Source organism: Jaculus jaculus, chromosome 2, assembly GCF_020740685.1.
Source record: "Jaculus jaculus isolate mJacJac1 chromosome 2, mJacJac1.mat.Y.cur, whole genome shotgun sequence".
In the NCBI taxonomy this organism is placed as follows: Eukaryota; Metazoa; Chordata; class Mammalia; order Rodentia; family Dipodidae; genus Jaculus; species Jaculus jaculus.
Genome location: NC_059103.1, coordinates 84,285,914 through 84,309,835, shown reverse-complemented (window position 1 = coordinate 84,309,835; position 23,922 = coordinate 84,285,914). Strand labels below are relative to the sequence as shown.

General features: G+C 38.9%; 1 protein-coding gene across 2 annotated transcripts; it reads left to right on the top strand.

Moving 5' to 3' along the window:
- The first annotated feature begins 4,500 nt into the window (after positions 1-4,500).
- On the top strand, positions 4,501-23,552 carry Mettl14 (methyltransferase 14, N6-adenosine-methyltransferase subunit). 2 transcript variants are annotated; one of them, XM_045144412.1, is made up of 11 exons: positions 4,501-4,723; positions 6,625-6,713; positions 8,107-8,194; positions 10,171-10,251; positions 10,390-10,477; positions 12,361-12,451; positions 13,574-13,715; positions 14,662-14,754; positions 16,890-17,006; positions 18,013-18,223; positions 22,157-23,552. In XM_045144412.1, the coding sequence occupies exons 1-11, from the start codon at positions 4,658-4,660 to the stop codon at positions 22,459-22,461; spliced, it is 1,371 nt and encodes a 456-aa protein (XP_045000347.1). In that variant the 5' UTR covers positions 4,501-4,657; the 3' UTR covers positions 22,462-23,552. The 2 variants fall into 2 exon arrangements, with proteins under 2 accessions (XP_045000347.1, XP_045000348.1); XM_045144413.1 differs by lacking the exon at positions 4,501-4,723 and adding an exon at positions 4,805-5,029.
- Positions 23,553-23,922: the final 370 nt, after the last annotated feature.

The following is a 23,922-nucleotide window of genomic DNA, read 5'->3' as shown; positions in this document are numbered from 1 at the left end:
CTTCACAGCTTCTTGTAGTGGTATCACAGGGTCTCATTGTAGGGTGCTCATCCTTATCTCACACAGCTTAGCTCTGCGCTTACTCAAGTTCTCAGGATAGGGGCAGAATGCAGTTTCTTTGTCAAAAATAGCATGTGAACTGCTTTTAGCCCAATTCCTCATACAGTACTTTATAACCTCTGAAACTTCATATGTCAATTCTCCATTGACCATGTTTCTCTTGACCTTCAGGTCTGCCAAGCCTCCACAAGAATAGCCCATTAACCTTTGCTTATAAAATTGTATGACTTGTCTAGGTCAAAGTCCTGAATACTTTCACATTCCTCCCACAAACTAGAGATGAATGTTGGTTCTCAGCTAGCTTTCACCCTTTTTCACCCCAGTCAATGAATTGGTACCATCCACAGGTGAGGTAGGTCTTCCTACCTCAATTAACCTAATCAAGATAATAACTCACAGGCATGCCCAAATGTTAATCTAATCTAGATAATCCTTCACTGGTGATTCTAGGTTCTGTCAAACTGACACTAAATATAAACCATCATAGTACTTTTTCATATTCATACCACATTATCCTCTCTTACCCCCTTCTCTCAGTTCCTTCTCTCTTCAATTCATTCCACTTCTGTTTCATGGCAATGATGTAATTTTATTCTACTTGATAGCTAGCTGTTGCAGTCTGGGTCGCATTGCTGGTAGAAATCACCCAACCAAGAGCAGCTTCTGGGAAAAAGAGGTTCATTTGGCTTACAGGCTCAAGGGGAAGCTTCATGATGGCAGGGGAAAATGATGGCATGAGCAGAGGGTGGACATCACCCCCTGGCAAACATAAGATGGACCACAACAGAAGGGTGTGCCAAACACTGGCATGGGGAACCTGGCTATAAAGCCCTTAAGCCCGCCCCCAACACTACACTCCCTCCAGGAGGCATTAATTCCCAAATATCCATCAGCTGGGAACCTAGCATTCAGAACACCTAAGTTTATGGGGGACACCTGATTCAAACCACCACACTAGCTAAATTCAATTTATATATTACAACAAATAAACAAAACAACAGAACTTGAATGTGCCTATCTGATTGGGCACATTAAAGTAAAGTAGAATAAAACTTAAAAGACAATGTAAATAAGTGTATAAAATAATATGTGCTTTAGATTTTATTCCTTTCATTTCAGATGTGCTGTCCAATATGGTAGCCACTAGCCAAATATGTCATTACATTAAAATGAAAAAATCAGTCACTCAGTTACACTAGTCAAATTTCAAGTGTTCGGTATACACAAATGGCTATCATACTGGTTAAAGGAGGCTAAATATTTCTTTTTATTAAACTTCATTTTATTTATTTATTTGCTAGAATGGGGGCGGGGAGAAGGAGAGAGAAGAGAGAGAATGAGCATGCCAGGGTCTCTAGCTACTGCAAATGAACTCCAGATACATGTGCCCCCTTGTGCATCTGGCTTATGTGGGCATTGGGGAATTGAACATGGTCCTTTGGCTTTGCAGGCAAGCACCTTAACTGCTAAACCATTTCTTCAGCCCCTATGTTAAACATTTCTATCATTATAGAATATTCTCTGTGATAGAAGTGCTCTAGACATTTGGGAAACATGGAAAAAATTTAGTTGAGTTGGAAATTATAGAAAAAGTTTTCTATAAATTGCTAGAAACAATTAAACTAGGAATGAATAGATCCATTAGTATATGAATTGGGTTAAATGTCATCTGAGGGACATGGCCGGAGAAAAGGAGAATGGTGGATTTATGCACATGCATGTGTGTCGCAGGCAGTTCCAGTTGCAGAATAGATACAGAGGACAATGGAGCATTGTAGTGCTTCTTATTTAGGAACATGGCTGGTTATTGATCTTATTCTTTGAAAAAGAATATGCTGAGGGAGTGTAATTGATCTTTCTTTTTTAAGAGACTGAGAGTAACTGATATGTTTAGGCTTTTTGCATGGTAAGTTTGAGATTGTCATACTTTGCACTGCTAAAATAAACTATCACAGACTGAGTAATTTGTGAAAAATTTAAATTTACTTCTCACAGGTCTGAAATCTGGGATATTGAAGATCTAGGTGGGAACATACTTGTTTTCTTTCAATACCGTATCTTCCAGAAGGGAGAAACACTATGTCCTTTCATGGCAGAAGGTAGAAAGTTAAAAGGAGCAGTTTCCATCAAATTCCTTTACAGTGGCATCTACTCTCATTAAAGACAATGGATTCTTCATGACCAGAACATATCCTAAAGCCTCATCTCATTATTTTTTGGAATTAACTTTCAACACAAATTTTTAGAGGAGACATGAACCACTCAAATGTAACAGATTATGGGGGACATTCTATGAAAATGTATAACAGGCAGTTGGATATACAAGCTATGAGGAGCCGTGAGGACCATGGGATGCACAAATTACTAAGCCATTGTTCCTTATTTCTTTAAACTAAGTGCCTAGAGGCAAAACGGTGACTTCAAAGCATATGTGAAAACTTTATACATTTTTTTTCCTCTCTTTGTTCCTACCATACACACTTACTTTTATGTGGCCATGATGAGCAGATATCACAAATGTACCTGTACAAAACCTATGGGTGTGCTGATGTGGTCTACTATTTTAAAATTCACTGGGACTTCCTTACAAAAACTGCAATAACTCTGAGAAATTCCAGTGGCTCTGCACATACTATATGGTAGTGCATATCACATCTTCATCAGTCCAGGTTCCAAGCAAGAAATCAGAAATCATTGTTATTTTTGAAATCAGAAATCATTGTTATTTTTGAAAGGCATCATTTATTATGGAGAAAGTTGCATAGGTTTTGAAAACTAGAAGAGCACAGAAAAAGAAGTATGATTAAATCAGAAAATTCTGACTATGAAATGGCTACCCATTTTAGAGCACATGGGATACAGGTAATATTTTTTCACAGTCTTATGAGGGTGGGGAAAACAGGCTGCTTTAATTGGTTTTGACTTTGTAAGAGACTTTGTACCTTTTCCCTTGGTTCCAGAGACAGAGAGTAAGAGAAAGAAAAAACAAGGTCCTTACCTTGTTCCAATTTCTGGTTTCCTGAGTGCACCTCCATGAGGCAAATTTTTATTTATTTATTTAGCAGACGCTAAGTGACAAGGAAGATTCTGAAAAGTAGTTTTCTGACTTCCAGTCTCATATGTGTTTTTTTTTTTTAATTCTTCTATTTATTTGAGAGCAATAGAAAGAGAGACAGAGAGAGAGGGAGAGGGAGAGAGAATGGGTGTGCCAGGGCTTCCAGCAACTGCAAATGAACTCTAGACGCGCGTGCGCCCCCTTGTGCATCTGGCTAACGTGGGTTCTGGGGAATCGAGCCTTGAGCTATGTAGTGAACAAGATAGACAAGATGCTTGCTCTTAACAGACGTCCAACTTGCAAAGCTGAATCATGCAAACAGTACTAGAAGATTTCTATGTACCATTTCACAACAGGTAGTAGACTAATGTGGCACTCATGTTTTGTCTTTTTTTTTTTTTAAGTTTTATGATGCTTTGATATCTTGGTGGATCCTGCAGGCTGGGGAGAGGATGGTCCTCTCAGAGCAAGTCATTCTTAAGATGATGAGCAAACAGTTTGCCATCCAGTATGGCTTTCATTCCTGCTGTATGCAAACCCACCAATCTTTGGTCTATTCTCCAATCAATTCCTTTATAAAGTTACTATTCCTCTGCCCCAAAATAATTCAAGGCAAGTAGTGTTCTAGAAGGACTCAAATGAATTACTCCATAAGTATACTTGCCACAGGCAAGCGCTTAACCGCTAAGCCATCTCTCCAGCCCCAGACTCATATGTTTAACAACCTATTACAATACTCACAAGTAATGCTATCATTACTCAGCTGTTTTAGGGCAACTCTTTTGTTAATTACCTTTCAGAGCTCAATTTTAAGAAATACACAATACACTTAAAAAGCACGGTGTGCTAGGTGTTTTTTTTTTTTCCCCCAACGCTGTGAGACAGGTCCTTTCTGTCCTGAAGGTTTCACTATGTAGCCCAGGACCACTGATCTTCCTCCCTTGGCCATCCAAGTGCTGGATTACAGAAACATCCCTCCAATCCGCCTCATGGTAGGCCTTCTTATCGCTTGCATGTCCCAAACTAGAAAAAGAATGCCCAAGAACCTGTTAAATTCGCCAAGGTTACTCAGCTAGTCTGGGTTTTAAACCTAGGTAGTGCGGTTAGTACAGTAGAAAAATAAAACAAAGGAAATCCACAGGCATATGGCAACTTTTAAAACCAGGACCTCAGATACGTAATTTATTAATGAATGAAAGATGGGCGTGGACTGCAGAAACGACGCCGACAAAGCCAAGGAGAATCCAGCCAGCCCAGTACCCCGCAGGCTGCATGGTCTGGTACCTGCCAGCGTCCCACCAGCGCAGCAACGTCCCTCATTGGACCGCAGTTATGTGACGTCACATCACAGGCGTCCAGAAGGCGGGACTTCCTGGCCGGGCTTAGCCAGTTCCGGCCGCGCCGGAAATTCCTGCTGAGGTAAAGGTAAAGGTGTTGGCGGCCTGAAGCTCCTGCAGGACGTGTGGTACGGAGTCGAAGAAGAGTAGATTTCTCCTTGTGGATGACACGGCTTTCGGGGTAGTGATAAGCAGAAGTTGGGATATGGATAGTCGCTTGCAGGAGATCCGGGAGCGACAGAAGTTACGGCGACAGCTCCTGGCTCAGCAGGTCCGCGGCCCGGGGCCATGTGGGAGGGATCGCCAATGCGCGTGCGCGGCGCCCTCTCCTCCACCTCCTCCTCCTCTCCGCCCTCCTTCCCCGGTGTTTGCTTTGCTTTCTCCACTTGCGAGGTCTTCTTGGTTTGGAGACCTTGATTCCGGAGTCACCTCACTTCCCTGCTCCCGGCTGTGATCATTGTGCTGGGACTGCGCAGTCTCAAGGACTCCCGCCGCATTTCCTGCACTTGTCTACAGTGCTGGGATTACCCAGCCTTGGGCATTTGTAAATACCTTCTTGCAGATCACGCAAGGATAGGTGATTTATTCTTTACATTAAAATAAACGGTCTTGTGCTCGCATTTCTTCGACATTAGCTAGATTCTTTTTGAAATACGTTCGGCTATAATTGAACTTTTATCCCATATTCACCACCACATTACTTATTTGACTTACTGAATAATGAGTAAGCTTCAGAAAGTAAGTAATGTTTCCCCTGACCACTCACCCCTCATCGGGAGTTTGGCCCAGGTTTTACTTCCCAGAGTTTGCCTTCTAAACTTTAACCTTTCATTGCTTGTGGTTAAGTAAGTTAATGTTTGCTCATTAGTAGACTATACATGCAGAGAATACAGATTATACATTGTTCTGCTTGAAATCAGAGGCTTTAAAGTGACGGGGAAAATGCTCAACCGACTTGTGTGAAACAGCTGGCTGGTAGTTTTTAGTGCTAATTTTGGTTCCTCAAAGAACGCTCTGAAGAAATGTCTTATGTTCTGAGAGGTGAATTGTAAAAAGAGCATTATAAGTTAGTCAAGTTAGAAAACTTTCCAAACATGGGAATGTGTGATGGTGCCTCCTCAAAACTAATCAGAAAGATTTTATGGAGTTGATGTCGATGAACAGTTCACATATTGAAAGAAATTGGAGAAACATGAGGCAGTTACATGGAGTGTATAGATTAAAACGATAATGAGTATTTGTTTAAAATCAAGGTCTTAATCTGCAGTTTTGCTATACTAGAAGGCTTACTTCCCCTCTGCTGAGCTAAAGGGACTGTTAAAGTCCCATCTTATCTTTAACAGCATTAAATAGTACCCTATGGTGGTCTATGCTCTTTTGCCCGACTTTGGAAGTTTGCCATGAATTGGTCCTATTGTAATTAACTAGCATTTGTTTATGTTAGTTACATCTCTTCAGAATTTTCCCAGCTGCTCACCAAAGTGGACATGATTTTTTAAAGTATTAATAGACTTCACAATCATACTTCCAATCATTATTTTAAAACTTGGCTTGGATAAAACTGAGTAAACTTTTGTTAGAGCACGGGATAAAAATCCCAGCACTTGGGAGGCAGAGATAGTAGGATTACTGTGAATTCAAGGCTAGCCTTGGACTACAGAATGAGTTCCAGGTCAGCCTGGGCTAAAGTGAGACCCCCCCCCCCCACCTTGAAAAGACCAGAATAAAAACAGCAACAACAGTACAAACTATGGGGTGTTAAATACTGTTAGCTGCTTTTTTTTTTTTTTTTTTTTTTGGATTATAGAGGTAGGGTCTCACTTTAGCCCAGGCTGACCTAGAATTCACTATGTAGTTTCAGTGTGGCCTCAAACTCACAGCAATCCCCCTACCTCTGTCTCCTGAGTGCTGGTATTAAAGTCATGCGCCACCACACCTGGCTTATGTTTTTATTTCAAATATAATCAAAAGCATAAAGTACGTCCAGCTGGCAAAATTGTTCTTAAATAACATGATTTTGTTCCAGTGTATTTCCAATATGTTCTTAAAATTGATTGTATGACTTATTCATGGGATTATTTTATAAAATACTTGATAGCATCAGCAACAAGTTTTGCAACAAATGTATGAACAATGAATTTTGATTTAATATTTGGGATTTTTTTTTCTTAGTTGGGAGCTGAAAGTGCTGACAGCATTGGTGCTGTGCTAAATAGCAAAGATGAGCAGAGAGAAATTGCTGAAACAAGAGAAACTTGTAGGTATGTTGAATAATCATTTCTTAGTGACAGGTTATTCTAAAAGGATCATTTATTTGATTTTCTTTGAGGCCTGGTCTCAAAGTAAATAGCCCAGGTTGGCTTCAAACTTGGAGTACTTCTCCCTCAGCCTCTATTATGGGAATTAGAGGTATGTGATTGTCCAGTAAAGTATTGCTGTTTCATGGCTGGGGAGGTGGCTCAGTGATTAAAGGTGCTTGCTTACAAAACCACAAAACCTGATGTCCTGAGATCAATTCCCTAGTACCAGTGTAAAACCAGATGCACAAAGCAAGGTATGTGCCTGGAGTTTGTTTACAGTCACAAGAGGCCCTGGCACACCCATTCTCTCTCTGTCTGTCTCTGCTTGCAAATAAATTTTAAAAAATGATTGCTGTTTCAGTAAACAAATGGCCATAGATAGGAATGTGTTGTTACTGAAAGCATCTAATTAAAAATTTTAGAAGGTTTTTTTTTGTCTGTTTGTTTGTCAAGGTAGGGTCTCACTCTAGCCCAGGCTGACCTGGAATTCACTGTGGAGTCTCAGGGTGGCCTCGAACTCATGGCAATCCTCCTACCTCTGCTTCCCAAGTGCTGGGATAAAAGGTGTGCACCACCATGCCCGGCTCTAGAAGCATTTTTTTAATGAGTACAAATTATGAATAATTACTTCTTGAAAAACAATGAGGCCTCATTCATGAAGCTCATAGAAATGAAATGTTAAACTAAGAATTAATTTACATACCGGAAATAATGTTAGAGTCTAAATTATATTTTTCACGAATTTACAAAAGAAAATGTATCTTATCATAAGCGTGGTATACAGTTGATAGTTAAGAAAATATATTACATTGTTTTGGTGTTCTGCTTTATTAGTTTGTACCCTTTTTTTTTAAATTTTTTATTTATTTATTTATTTGAGAGCGACAGACACAGAGAGAAAGACAGATAGAGGGAGAGAGAGAGAATGGGCGTGCCAGGGCTTCCAGCCTTTGCAAATGAACTCCAGATGTGTGCGCCCCCTTGTGCATCTGGCTAACATGGGACCTGGGGACCCAAGCCTCGAACCGGGGTCCTTAGGCTTCACAGGCAAGCGCTTAACCGCTAAGCCATCTCTCCAGCTCCCCATTTTGTTTTAACAGATTAAAATGATGTATGATATAAGAGTCTTTTGGTAATCCAACCTTTATAATATTTCATTTTCTTATTTGGTTGCTTTCTTATTGTCAAATTATGTGGCTTTTTAGGTGACATATAAACTGAGTAAATGGATACTATTTAGTCAGGAATCATTTGACTTGTTCTGTTCCTACAGCCTGTTATTTAATGACACTAGTGGATGCATGTATACATCTTGTATGTATTTGTATGTGATACTTTCAGTTTTAATTTTCAGGGCTTCCTATGATACTTCTGCTCCAAATGCAAAACGTAAATATCTGGATGAGGGAGAGGCTGATGAAGACAAAGTAGAAGAATATAAGGCAAGTAGAGAAAAAGATAGCTTTATAGTTTTTTTTGTTTTTTTTTTTAATGACCATTCTAATAGTAGAACCATAGCCAGGAAAACAAGTTTGGCAGATAGCTTATTTATTTTTTGTTTTTTTTGAGGTAGGGTCTCATTTTAGCCCGGCCTGACCTGGAATTTACTATGTAGTCTCAGGGTGGTCTCCAACTCATGGTAATCCTCCTATCTCTGCCTCCCAGAGTGCTGGGATTAAAGACATGTGCCATTACACGCAGCCTGACCAGGTAGCTTATTTTTTTTAATTTTTAAATTTTTATTAACATTTTCCATGATTATAAAAAAATATCCCATGGTAATTCCCTCCCTCCCCACCCCCACACTTTCCCCTTTGAAATTCCATTCTCCATCATATTACCTCCATCATATTACCTCCCCATAGATAGCTTATTTTTAAGATGTGCTTAAGTAATTATTTGTAACATATTTTTAGTTAAAGCCTCATATCAGTTCCCTCATTTTATGTAAGACTTGTGTGGCCTACATTTATTTGTGTGTGTGTGTGTGTGTGTGTGTCCGCCTGTGTGTGTGTATACATACATACATACACACACACAATACATGCATATACACATATACACACACACACATATACATATAATTCCTGGTAAGCATTGTCAATAATATTTTTTAAAGACAAATATAAGATAAGAGATTCACAAACTTTGGCCAGTTGAATTGAGTCAGACTTTTGGGAGGCTGCAGTGGTCTTTTTGAGCTCTGTTACTCCATATTAACAACATGGGGTAAATATTAAAATATTGAGACCTCCTGGACTCCATCAGAGTTGTATAACCATTTCTGAAAGAAGCCCAACAAAAACCCAACTTCTAAACTTGTAATTATAAATTTATTTTTAAAGTAATGTGGGGCTGAAGAGATAGCTTAGCAGTTAAGGCACTTGCCCGCAAAGCCAGGACCCAGGTTGGATTCCTTAGAAGCTACATAAACCAGATGCTCAAGGTGGCACATGTGTCTGGAGTTCGTTTGCAGCAGCTGAAGGCTCTGGTACGCCCATTTCTCTCTCTCTCACACACACATACATACACATAAATAAATAAAAAATTTAAAAGTAATATGTGTGTGGATCCTAGCCTAGAATGTTGATATGTGTGTGTTTATGTAGGAGAGTGTGTAGATGCCAGAAAAGTAGAAAACAACCCATGTGTGGAAGGGGGATGTTCAAGGGAGAAAAGTAGAGTAAGTAATAGAACTTAAGTGATTTAAAGGTACCTGCTTGCAAAGCCTGCTAGCCTGGGTTCAATTTTACAGACACCCACCTGAAGCATGATGCAAAATGGCCTCACACTCACAGCATTTCTATCTGCCTCCTGAGTGCTGGGATTAAAGGCATGAGCCACCATGACTGGCTAATATACTTTCTTATATGTGGAATTTTGATTGTTTATACAGTGTAAATATTTGTCGCATTTGCTGATATTCTAACATTTTTGAGTATAAAAAAAGTTTCACAAAGGCTTGTGCTAATAAAGAAGTTATTCTATCAGTGGTCCTATTTTTCATGATTCAAGCTAAGTTCCAGATTTTATAGTGTTACAAGATAAATCTAGACAATTTAGTCAATCAAATATTAGTGATTCCAGGTACTGGTTATTTTATTGTAAAAATAAAAATAATCAACTAAGCTGGGCGTGGTGGTGCACACCTTTAATCCCAGCACTTGGGAGGCAGAGGTAGGAAGATTACTGTGAATTCAAGGCTACCCTGAGACTACAGAGTGAATTTCAGGTCAGCCTCAGCTAGAGTGAGACCCTACCTTGGAAAAAAAAAAAAATCAACTGATTAGATCCAGTGATAAGAATACAAAAACATGAATGGTAACTTGAAACATGTCCAAGCATATATGCTGCCTTCACATAGTAATTAAAGATATAGCCCATATATGTGATGCTTCCTTAATCTTTGTTTTTCAAGGATGAACTAGAAATGCAGCAGGAGGAAGAAAATTTGCCATATGAAGAGGAGATTTACAAAGATTCCAGTACTTTTCTTAAGGTAATATGAATAATTTTTACATCTATGACTTTCCGTTGAAGTTCTGTGCCTGAAAAGACTACTTATTTTTCCTTAGTTTTTTTCCCTCCCTCAGTTCTTGAGACATCACAGTGTGTATTTATTTGACCATTTCTTTAGGGAACACAGAGCTTAAATCCCCATAATGATTATTGCCAGCATTTTGTCGACACTGGACATAGACCTCAGAATTTCATCAGGGATGTAGGTATGTTGGATTTCTTTAATTATCTTGTGAATTGTTGATGGTACACATGTGCTTTACTCATTTTGTGGATTATTTTTGTGTGTGAGTAGTACTAGTGTGTGCTTTTGTGTGTGTTCACATTTTAGTGTGGGTCCACGTGAGTGGGTGTGGTTGCTCACACATAGAGACCAGAGATTGACATCAGATATCATTTGCTTTTCCACTTTACTAAGGCAGGGTCTCACCTGAATCCAAAAATCACCAAGTTGTCTGGCCATTTTGCTCCAGGGCTACCCTGCCTGCCTTCCAATCTCGGATTACAAGCAGGCACTGTGCCCACCTAGCACTTATGTGGATGTTGGAGGACTCAGCCCAGGTTCTCACCCTTTCACAGCAAGTATTTTATGTACTGAGCCCCCTCAGCACTCCAGTTAGATTATTTTTAACAAAATTATTTTTTCCAACTGTGACTTCCTTTTTCTGAGTAGTGCCATTTCCTTCCAGCTTGGCTACTTTTTTCTTTTTTCTTTTTTTGTGTGCATGTATGTGTGTACTCACGTGTGTATGCAGATGCACATGCCCTGTGCATGTGCACAGAGGTGAGAGTTTTAGGGTTCCTACATATGCACGAGTAAGGCCTTAATTACAGGGGCATGGATGTCTTACCATGACTATACTATTGAGAAAAAAGTATCCCTCCCATACCAATCATTAACTGCCTATATATCTCCTGGGATAGGTGAGGCCTTAGGAACTCTTCTCCCTTTATAATAAAATGTTAGTCTCAACCTTGTACAGGTCATGTACTGACAGTTGCTATGAGTTCATGTGTGCAACTTTCATATTATATCTGGAAGACAACCTTTTACAACACTGTATTCCTGTCCCTAGTTATTACATTCTTTCCACCCTCTATTCTGAAATGTTTTCTGAATGTTGGAGTGTGTGGTATGGATGACTCATTTAAGGCTCAGCTTTCAACTGCCAGCTCAACTGCCAGTTCTCAGCGTTTTGAGAATATGAGAGTCTGTACAGTTAGTGTCATCTACTGTAGAAAGAAGCCTCTCTAACCAAAGCTGACAGCAGCACTAATTTATGGATATAAACAAAACTATGATAAGGCAGTTTGACAGGGGCATCATGCTATGTTAGCAAACAATTGCAGTAGCTTTTCTAGGATATATGTCCTCTCGAGCTTCAGTATATGTGATACTGTAAATGTGGGCCTTTGACCACGTCCAGTACCAGATGTAAAATTCTGTCCTGTGAAATGGGCTCAGATCCAATCAGAAAGTGGCTGGTTACCCTGTGACAGAATTGCCACTATTGTACCAGTAGCATATTCTGCCTGGTAGTTCAGAATTTTGGCATGTGAAGTCCAGAGCTGAGTAGGATCATTGATGAGTTTTCTACTCTAGGAGCCTGCATGATACCTTCTACCACTATGAATGTTAGCCAGCAGGGAGGAGGACTTCAGTTCAGTGCCAGCTTTATTTCTTTATGTCCTGTGACCAAAGCATGTGGTGTCTTTAGCAATAGATCTTACCATGTTGTTCTACTGAGCAACCAAGTGCATTGACAATATCCTGTATTGTTTTAGAGGTCACAGAGACCTTCCTGATCATCAGTTCATAGAGGTAGTTCCTTCTAAGTATTGAGCATTTTGTTTAATAAACTCATGGCTTCTGGGAGCAACTTTATCCCCAAATATTTGAGTTTTAAATTGTTTACATAATTTGTATTGTTATGAATATACTTATGTGAAGAAACCATAAGAAAATGATGGGAACTACTCATTTAAAAATGATGGCAGTGGTTATGTATTATCCTGTTTTCTTGGGAAGGCTTTGAGTTCATTAACGTATCATTTTAATTAAAAATTGAAATTTACTGTTTCTTCTTAGGTTTAGCTGACAGATTTGAAGAATATCCTAAACTTAGGGAGCTCATCAGGCTAAAGGATGAATTAATAGCTAAATCTAACACTCCTCCTATGTAAGTAGTTCAGTATTTTTGTTTTCAACAACTAAACTATCAATTTATCCTGTAACCTTCCTTTCAAAATCTATATTAGGTTAAAATACTCCATTATGTCCTTAGAATAAAGTATAATAGTTTGATGTGTAAAAACCAAAGATCCTGACCCCTCAAAAGCAATATTCCTACATTTATAATATATTGAATTTAAAAGATTTTCATATACTATGTGAAAATCACTTCAGTAAAGGCTAGTAGTAATTTTTATTTTGTCTTAATGAAAAGACCGCTGGTATTTTTACAGTGAAGAAATGAAATGAAAGTATGCCCATGTTTAGAAGCTAGTTTTTAGAGGAGAGATTTGAAACATGAGGAATGGAATTTTTAAAATATATGTATTTATCTGTAAGTGCAGATCTGGGTATATATGGGCATACACATATGCACACCAGGGTCTCTTGCTGGTACAAATGAACACCAGGTATATATCTGGTTTTACATAAGTGCTAGAGATTGCAGCCAGTCTGTTAGGCTTTGTAAGCACTAGCACTTTTAACCACTGAGCCATCTCCCTGGCTCATAAATTTTATATATATATATATATATATATATATATATTTTTTTTTTTTTTTTTTTTTTTTAAGGTGGGGTCTCACTCTAGCCCAGGTTGACATGGAATTTACTATGTAGTCTCAGGCTAGCCTTGAACTCACAGCTATCCTCCTGCCTTGGCCTCCCAAGTGCTGAGATTAAAGGTGTGTGCCACTGCACCCGTCCCTCATAGTTTTTTAAAAATTGTAATTAAATAAGAAAAAATACAATATTTTTAATTAAAAATCAAATTAAAATAGAAAGCAGATTAAGAGATTCATATCTGAGTGCATAGATTTGTCAGTGTAAAAATGATATATTTTGGGTATATATGAGAAAATTTTCCTTTATCAAAAGTCTGTCCATGTCCTAGGGAAGATACTATTTGATGATCTAATGTCAATGAAAGAAGACCCATTATAAAAATAGACTTAGTAACTAGCTCTGATTACCTTGTAACTGAAGGATAATTTTCAGTGTAAGAAGTTTCTTTCATTACCATCTGACATATTTAAGTCTTTACATATTTTTCCTGTTCTACTTTAATAGGTACTTACAAGCAGACATAGAAGCCTTTGATATCAGAGAACTCACACCCAAATTTGATGTGATTCTTTTGGAACCTCCTTTAGAAGAGTATTACCGAGAGACTGGCATCACTGCTAATGAGAAATGCTGGACCTGGGATGATGTATGGTGATACTTTCTACATTGTAATGAATTACTTATTTTTCAAATCACTATATGCTTAAGGTGATCAGAAAGTGGAATTATAAATACCATCTTTACTTTTATAGGGATTATACATTATGGATTTATAGTATATAGTACTGGCATAGTTCCAAAATGCATTGACATATATTACATTACCTTTAATTTGGTTCATCTTTGTGAGCTAAAAATTGATCATATAGTAAGTTGTAAGTGGCAAATGACTCATCACCCTAGTCTTAGAGTTCTTGTGTAGGAAAGTAAAAATAGGCCAATTGGTAACTCATTTAGTAGTTGAATAGTCTCTCTCTATGATGATTTCTACTCTTCAAGGAACTTGCAGTTAATAAATTATAAGCCAAGATACATAAACACATGAGTTCAGTATATAAGTTGTAATAAAGAATATTTTCCTAAATAAAATTAAGCTGATAACTTGAGTTAGTTATATGCAGTATCTCTTTGTAGTCAATACCAAGTACACATTAGGCTTCACTTTGCTAGACAGTGCAGTAGCAATGTAAAACTTAGTACATTATGTACTACATAAGATGGTATTAAGGAGAGTGACCATATCTAGAAGATGAGGCTTAAGAACATAGAAAAGGTGATGCTTTAACAGTATTAAGTAGTTGAAAAGGCCTGGTGAAGAAAGATATGGGACGGAGATTCCAACCAGAAGCAATCACAGGAATGAAGGGAGGCAAAAGGCAGTATCTGGTTTGTGGGTAGAGGAGGTTTTTATATAGGTTGGTATTGTTGTAACTCAGGCTGGGACTAGATTGAGATTTCTTGAGAGCTTGCACTTTTGTGTGGAAGACATTAAACTTTTAATGATGTTAGTGAGAATATCTGCATCTGAGGGAGAGAAGTTTGGAGAGGAGAAGACAGTGGGAACAAAATTCATGTAGTATTTTTTTATATAGATTATGAAGCTAGAAATTGATGAGATTGCTGCACCCCGATCATTTATATTTCTCTGGTGTGGATCTGGAGAGGGCTTGGACCTTGGAAGAGTGGTAAGATGGTGTCTTTTTATTACTTATTTGTGTTTGTATTAAGTGGATTCTTAAACTCAGGAAAAAAGTATGATGTATCACAAGGTTGAATCTTGAAGATTAATATTATTTTGTTCACAATTTCTTGAACATTTCTAAAATATTTAGAAATAATAACAACCTAAGGCAGTAAGTACCTCACGTCAGGCAACTAATGCTAGGAATGAATGTAGGGCTTTTAGAATATTGCACTTGCAGGAAAAGTTGAAACTCCAGATCCCATCACAAACTTGAGCTGTATTGTGCCGTTCGCTGCTCTTATGAATAGTCAACGTGTACTGAAAAAGATGGATGCCATAATTCTAAATAGAAATCACATCAAATTGGAAAACAGAGCATTTCAAATACATGTGTGTGTGAAGGAGAAAAACAAGATGCAACACCTCAGTCTTATAAGACTCATAGATTCATTTGTCCTTCTGAGCTTTTCTATTGTTTTGATTGGAGTATTTTGCCAAAAGAAAAGAAAATAAGCTGTTTTAACAAAAAATGATAGGAACACTGGCATTGTATCATAAATCTTCAATTATTTTGGGCAAAGGATCCTTAACTCTTGTGGGAATCAGTTTCATCAAGTGGTGTTGCATGAGATTTCTCATTTGGAGGCTGTATTGTCACATAGGTGTTCATTTGACATGTGAATTTCAGATTATATGAAATAAGCAAGACTATTGATACATTTTTGCTTAAATACTGAAATTCTACATTTTGCATTTATTTATATAAATAGGCAATTCAAGCCTGTTGGGTAAGATCATTGCTTTCATCACTGACTCCAAGGTAGAACTGTAACTATGTTCGAAAACATCTAATTCAGACCACCACTTTGGGCATCTCCATTTGTTTTTCCTGTGGTAGTTCCTCAAGGTGCTATGGAAAGGCAAGAAAGCAAAGAGAAAGAACTAGGCTGTACTTTTATAGGCAGCTCGGTATATACTTGTGGGTGAGTCTCCTCCTATATGCTGTTAGGTTGATTATGAGGGGAAGGTTTTTTTTTTGCCATTTGTGATGCACACTCTATCATACCAATGAAAGCACAATTTGGATAAAATGATTTCAAAAGTAATTCAACATGAGAAATACTCCTGAGCTCTTGGTAAATTGGTGGGTTAGAGCAAGTAGTAGTTAGGGCATTATGATGGTAATGATAAGGGGTTATTAAAAGGAGCCTGGAGACCCCAAAGCAGCTGTGGCCTTCTTCATCCCATCATAGATGACAGTCTCCTCTAGCTGCTTAGAAAGGGCTCCCTGCCTGCCTTGGCCTCCCTCTGTAACTTTGTCCCCCCACCCACCCCTGAGGCTACGAGACCACATACAGCTGCTGTAGAAGGTGTCTGAGATCTCTGTTGAGGGTCAGATGACCTTCCTGCCTCTCAGATGGGGGGAGTAAACACCCCCAATTTCCTCTGGAAGCTTCTTCTGATAAAGTTGATATAGGAAGACTGAGTCACACAGCAAGGAGGTTGGGCCTAGTTGGAGGAAATGGGTTGCTGTGGGATGGCCCACACCCATTTACTGTCCTAGCTCTGCTTCTTGGTCCACAGCAATATGAGCAAGCAGCCACATTCTTCTGCCACCACAGCCTCCATCTCCTTGTGCCACCATGCCTTCCCTGCTGTGATGGACTTAACCTTCAAACCATGAGCCAAGGCACAATCCTTCAGCCTTTAAGTTGCTTCTTGTTTTTAGTCACAGAGCAAAAAAAGTAACAAATGAAACATCCAAGAACTAGGTAAACATTCTGCCCATGTTCTTTTTCTTTTTCTTTTTTTTTTTCTTGAGATAGGGTGTCATTCTAGCCCAGGCTGACCTGGAATTCACTCTGTAGTTTCATGCTGCCCTCAAACTCATGGTGACCCACCTACTTCTGCCTCCCGCAAGCTGGGATTTAAGGCATGTGACACCATGCCTGGCTTGTAAACATTCTGTATTATGCCTGTCTGTTGGGATTGTCGTTCTTGAGCTTCTGCACCAAAATAAGATTACTGTGGTATTCTGAAATACCATGCTTGCAAAGAAAGTCTTCATTGTACTTATTTAAATGCTTTTTTATTTAATTAAGTTAAAGGTTTCTTTTTAAAATGCTTATTTTCTAGTGTTTACGCAAGTGGGGTTATAGAAGATGTGAAGATATTTGTTGGATTAAAACCAATAAAAATAATCCTGGAAAGACCAAGACTCTAGATCCAAAGGCTGTTTTTCAGAGAACAAAGGTATCTTTACTATTTTGTTTTTAAATTCTCATCCCCTCCAGTTTTTCCAAATCACTGTGTACTAAGAAATTAGTATACCAGTGACAAGGTCTTTACATAGGCTTATAAAGTAACATTGAGCATTATAGAAATGTGTTCAGGTTAATTTTAAACTGCTTTATTCACTTAGATAAACATGTACATTGCTGGAGAGTGGAAAATATATTCTTGTATTCCTAAGCACTACACTTGTGAGCTAGGTGTGCCATCTCAATCACCTTGCTTCCAGAAAGAAGTGGCAGCAACACTTCGTAGCTAGCTAGTTTAGAGGCATAATTCCTCATTTCACCTTCTCCCTACACAAGATACTCTGAGAGCTTTGACTTCATATAGTTCTGCTTTGCTGACATTAAGCTCAACAGCTTTTGTTGTTTACTCCTTGGGAACTACTAGTGGGGGAATTTTTTTTGGGGGGCTACAATCATATCCATGGAAGGTTGGGGTTTAGGGACAGGGAAGGACAGGGTCAGGTGAACCTTTGGAGTTGCTGCGAGGGTGGTGTGCCTAGATTCTCTAGAAGTTCCATCTTCTTTGTCTGCAACCTACCATGAGCATCTTTCCTATTCCTGAGTTGCATCTTTTTATAATAAACTACTAATGCTTGAGCCACTAGGACAAATATTTGAACCCTGGAGGTAGATAATGTCTAAATTGAACTGATGTGGAATAGAATTATCATGTTGACAGAAAAGTAGAGAATTGCTTAGTTTATGGAAACCCCAAATGTTTATATCAGAAGTGAAGTGTTAAGAAAGTGTTGAGAATTTGAGAACACAAGCAAATAACCTGTTTTTCCTATATTCTGAGCAGTCTTCCCACATCCAGATGTCCAGACTTTCCTGACTTGTTTTTGCCATCCCCCAAACTCAAGAGACATGAAGGTTTTAGAATTGAGGCTATTAGAAGTGTAAAATACTATATAGCATGATTGTTGATAATAACTAACTGGTCTACTCCCACTATTTAGGAACACTGCCTTATGGGAATCAAAGGAACTGTGAAGCGAAGCACAGATGGGGACTTTATTCATGCTAATGTTGACATTGACTTGATTATCACAGAAGAACCTGAAATTGGCAATATAGAAAAACCAGTAGAAATTTTCCACATAATTGAGCATTTTTGTCTTGGTAGAAGACGCCTTCATCTATTTGGAAGAGATAGTACAATTCGGCCAGGTGGGATCTCAGTGTTTGTTAGTTTGTTCATTTTTAAAGGCCATTTTATGGTTTCTTGGTAGATGGATGTTAAATGTTGTATAAAATATAATTAAAATAAATTTATTGACAACCCTCACATATACACAATACACTCTGATCATAATCCTCTCCCACAACTCTCCTTTGTCTTCCACTGAACTCCCTCTTTTCAACTAGGTCCTCTTCTGTGTTTTAAAACTATTTATTCATTTGAGACTGAGAGGGGCGGGGGGGGGGAGGGGTAGATAGGAGAATGGACATGCCAGGGCCTCCAGCCATTGCAAAAGAACTCTAGGCGCCTGCACCACCTTTGCCATCTGGCTTACATGGGTACTGGGGAATCAGACTTGGGTCCTTAGACTTCATGGGCAAAAGCCTTAACTGCTGAGCCATCACTCCAGCCCCACTCTTCTATTTTGATGTCTTTATTTTTTTCTTCCCTTCACCCTCCTGTACAACATGTTCATGGGCCCAATATTAAGTCTTGTGGAGGTAACAACAGCTGTTGTTAGGGCATAAATGCATTGGTCTCTTTGTGTCTGGAAGATAGCTGTCAAAAGCACTCCTCCCCTTACATTCTTTCCACCACTTTGATTCCTGAACCTTGAAAGGTTTGAGAGAGATTTTTTTTTTTTATTGCAATAGAGATTATTGGAGTGCCAGGGCCTCCAGCCACTGCAATCAAACTCCAGATGTGTGTGCCCCCTTCTCTGCATGTGCAACCTTGTACACTTGTGTCACTTTGTGCATCTGGCTTATGTGGGACCTGGAGAGTCAAACATGAGTCTTTAGGCTTAGCAGGCAAGCGCCTTAACCACTTTGCTATCCCTCCACCCCAAGAGAGATGTTGTATTTAGTGTTGAACACTACTGTCACTTCTCAGCCCTTTGAGTTTTGGATCTCTCCAGTAGTCACCACCATCTGAAAGGAGAAAACTCTTTAACAACAAAAAAAATATAATTGATTCCTCTTCGTCCTGTACTTCCAGTATGAGTAGATTTAGGTTCCCAGCAAAATTGGGAGGAAAGAACAGAGCTGTCTCATATACTCCCTGCCCACAGCACCTGTTCCTCCTAGCAGTGGTACATTAGCTAGAATTGATGAGCCTTCATTGACACATCATAATTACCCGAAATCTATAATTTGCATCGAGGTTGATACTTGTTATATATTTTATGGACTCGCATAAGTGGGTAACCATTGTAGTATCACACTGACAAGAGTAGTATCAGACTGATAAGAACCCACTATGTACCACTTGTTTTGATTTTTTGAGATAGGATGTCACTCTAGCTCAGGGTGACTTGGAATTCACTGTGGAGTCTCAGGGTGGTCTCGAACACATGGTGATCCTCCTACTTCTGCCTCCCTAGTGCTGGGGTTAAAGGTGTGCACCACCACGCTTGATGCCACTTGTTTTTTTGACACACAGTAATTACACATTCTATGGATTAGAGAGTGACATTTCTTTTTTTATTTTATTTTATTTTTTTAAATTTATTTATTTATTTTTTATAATTTTTTTTTTTGTTTATTTCTATTTATTTGAAAGCGATGGACACAGAGAGAGAAAGAGGCAGATAGAGAGAGACAGACTGGGCGCGCCAGGGCCTCTGGCCACTGCAAACGAACTCCAGATGCGTGCGCCCCCTTGTGCATCTGGCTAACGTGGGTCCTGGAGAATCAAGCCTTGAACCGGGGTCCTTAGGCTTTACAGGCAAGCACTTAATCGCTAAGCCATCTCTCCAGCCTGAGAGTGACATTTCTTAACATACACATTAAGATCAGGGTAATTCCCATATCTCGGGTGTTCTTTGTACTAGGAGAATTTAAATCTTCTGTATGATTTTGAACTATTCCTTTGTTAATCATAGTTATCTGTGCATTAGAAATTATACCTCCTAGGCTGGAGAGATGGCTTAGAAATTAAGGCACTTGCATAGGAAGCCTAAGGACCCAGGTTTGGTTCCTCAGAACCCATGTAAGCCAAATGCACATGGTGGTACATAGGTCTGATGTTGGTTTGTAGTGGCTAGAGGCCCTGACACACCCATTCTCAGTCTCTTTCTCTCTCTCTCACATACACACACATAAATAAAATATTTTTTAAAAAGAAATTACACCTCCTGTCCAACTGTACTATATTTATTTATGTGAGAGAGGGAAAGAAAGAGAGAGAGAGAAAGAGAGAGAATGGGAACACCAGGGTCTCCAGCCACTGAAAATGAACTCCAGATGCGTGCACCACCTTGAGCATCTGCCTTATGTGGGTCCTGGGGAATCAAACCAAGGTCCTTTGTCTTTGCAGGCAAACACCTTAACCACTAAGTCATCTTTCCAGTCCCCAACCATACTGTACTCATTACTGTCACTCCTCTGTCCCTCCCCACATATGTGCTTGGGATTTTGTAAATCCTGTTTGTTATTGATTTATTTTATTTTATTTGAGAGAGAAAAAAAATGAGTGCATCAGGGCTTCTAGCCAGTGCAAACAAATTCCATACTCAGGTGCCACCCTTGTGCATCTGGATTATGTGGGTACTGGGGTAAGGAACCTGGGTCCTCAGGCTTTGCAGGCAAGTTGCCTTAACCAGTAAGCCATCTCTCCAGCCCCCTGTTCTGTTATTCACATCTCTGAGATGAATTTGTAAAAGTTCCACCTACAAGTGAGTACATGTGGTACTGTTCTTTGTGTCTTCTTTCAGTTAACATTGTGCCTTTAATTTCATCTATATAGCAGCCAATACTAGAACTTCATTGCTTTTTAAATTTCATTATGTGGATATACACTTAGTGGGCACTAGTTGCATCCATATCTTGTTGTGAATAGAGCTGCAATAAATATAGAAGGGCAGATATTCTCCAGCATACTGATTGCAATTGCTTTCGATACATATCCTGGAAGTGAGATGGAATCATTTTGAGTCCTGTTACTAGTTATATTTTGAGGAGCCTCTGTACCATTTTCTATAGTAGCTATTCTAATATGCACTCCCATTGGTAGTATGTGAGAGTTTTCTTTTTCTGCATCCCTGCCAGCCATCTTTTTTTTTTTTTTTTTTTTTTGGTCTGGTTGATAATAGCCATTCTGACTAAATGGTTCCTCATTCTGTTTATTTATTTGAGAGAAAGAGAAAGAAAGAGGCAGGTAGAGATACACAGAGAGAAAGTGGATGCACCAAGGCCTCTAGCTACTGCAAGCAAACTCCAGACACTTGCACTACCTTGTGCACCTGGTTTTTCTTGGGTAATAGGGAATTGAATGTGGGTTCAATTTGCAGGCAAGCACCTTAACCGCTAAGCCATCTCTCCAGCACTCACTGTTTTTGATTTTTGCTTCTTTGGAGATTATTGGTGTTGCATTTTTATTTTCTTTTTATCATTGGCTATTTGTATATCTTCTGAAAAACGTCTGTTTATGTAACTGCTCATGTCAAGGTAGAACTGAATAGGAGCAACATATTTGTGTTTGCATTTCTAGGACTTACAAGCTTTGTATGTTTTTTACTTATAAGAGTATCGTTTCCAAGATGGCAATCAGAAAACAACAGCTTATTTTCCTAAATAGGAAGTGTGTGTGTTTTTGTGCATATAATTGTTACTAAATTTCACCCAGCCCAAACTTGGTGTATTTTACTTTTTTAGAATTTTACCTAAATGATCTTCTAACAGTGTAGAACATGGATTGGGAACAATGAGGATGATACTTTACAGTAGTTATACTCTGGGAGGAGAAATACAATACATACCTCTGATCCTTTAAAGATATACCTGTGATTAAGTGTCCTGCATTCTCTAGCAGATTATTATTGAGTGAATGATGAAACGTCTTAAGAATGCAGTGGTATTTTCAATTAATCTCTGACAGGAGAAGGCAAGTCAAAAGATCACCTGTTTTCTTCTTCCTTTCAGGCTGGCTTACAGTGGGACCAACACTCACAAACAGCAACTACAATGCAGAAACGTATGCGTCCTATTTCAGCACCCCTAATTCTTACTTGACTGGCTGTACAGAAGAAATTGAGAGACTTAGGCCCAAGTCACCTCCGCCCAAATCTAAGTCTGATCGTGGCGGTGGAGCTCCCAGAGGTGGAGGGAGAGGAGGCACTTCTGCTGGTCGTGGTCGGGAAAGAAATCGCTCTAACTTCCGAGGAGAAAGAGGTGGCTTTAGGGGGGGAAGAGGAGGAACACACAGAGGAGGCTTTCCACCTCGGTGACTTTTAAAGACAACCATCCTTTTAACACCCCTCAATTTATTGTGGAGTCTTCAGAACTCTCCTGCAGCCTACACTTGCTTCAGGTTCTCACTCTGTGAGAAGTATTCTAGGCATTTTCCCTTGTAGCTGTCACCTAAACCATGTATTGTTTTGAGTACCAGTGGTCCAATCTTCTACTGTGTGCATGTAGCTGAGCAGAATGGAATAGCACACGTAGCATCACCTTCAAATTGACTATTTGGAGTTCAACCAAGGCTTTGCTTTCTAGAAGTAGCTGAACAAGATCTTTGGGATATTTCATCCTGGCCACACTGCTGCCATAGCAAATGGGAAACTTGGGAAGCTTCAATAGGATGGAATTGGGACAGATGGTAGGTTTCTCGCAAGGTTTTAACATTTTCTTGTTGAAACACTGAAAAGTAGGCTTTCTTCCTTTAAAATGTCTTAAACACAACTTCAAATGTAATTTTACTACTAGAGACTTGGAGACACTGAACAAAATCACCTTCAGGTCTGAACCTGAGAGAGATGGAGTTGCCAGGGGCTAGGGAAAGAAGAGGTAGAACATGGTGGATTCAACAACAAAACCAAAAGCTGATCATATTATGACTTGTGCAGCTACATATGATTTAATCATGCTTCTTAGAAGTGAAATAATACAAATATTTTAAGTGTTATAATTCTGGTGTGGACTTGAACTTGGCTTAATTCTCCTCAGCTAATGAAAATAAAGGTAACAGCAGACATACCTGGTCCTTGGAGGTTTGGTTTAAACGTTTTTGGGGAATAAATACTTGGTGATAAGGATATGACATACATCTGAAAACTTGTTACTGAAGTTCATTTAAAAACAATTATAGATAACCCTTATCTTTGGGGTACAGCTTGGAAAATAGAACCTCAGGTTACATTCTCTTAAAACATAAGGTGCATCTGTTTATAAGGGGCTGGTGGTGCATATCAGTTAGCTGTATAAGACTTTGTGCTGTTGTTTGTATCTTAACTCATATTTAAATGAACTTACTGAATGAAATGTTGATAATAACTTTTTATTTTGTTATAAATTTTCTAATGAAACTTTAAACCTTTGAGATTTGAGTTTGTTTTCTGTACATGGGAATTACTGTTGTTACCAAATGGGAGGCATGAACCTAAAGTGAAATTTCTCCTGAACCATGCATCTTAGTGATCATTCTGCTCTCAGTTGTACCTTACAGTACAACCACCAAATACACCTTAGCAGTGTGATAAATTCAACTTGTTCAGCCAGCTATTGTTTCCTAGTACAAGCAACATTTGACCAACACTGTATTTTATTTTATATTATTTATTTATTTGTTGAGAGAGAGATGCAGATAGAGAAAGAATGGGTGCACTAAGGTCTCTAGCCACTGCAAACAAACCCTGGATGTATGTGTCACCTTGTACATCTGGCTTACATGGGTACTGGGGAATCAAACC

Excerpts from the sequence above, each read along its gene's own strand:
- Mettl14 (XM_045144412.1), top strand. The coding sequence starts at position 4,658 with ATGGATAGTCGCTTGCAGGAGATCCGGGAGCGACAGAAGTTACGGCGA. Across the intron at positions 10,478-12,360 it reads GAATTTCATCAGGGATGTAG|GTTTAGCTGACAGATTTGAA; the intron begins GTATGTTGGATT and ends GTTTCTTCTTAG. Across the intron at positions 17,007-18,012 it reads CTGTTTTTCAGAGAACAAAG|GAACACTGCCTTATGGGAAT; the intron begins GTATCTTTACTA and ends CCCACTATTTAG.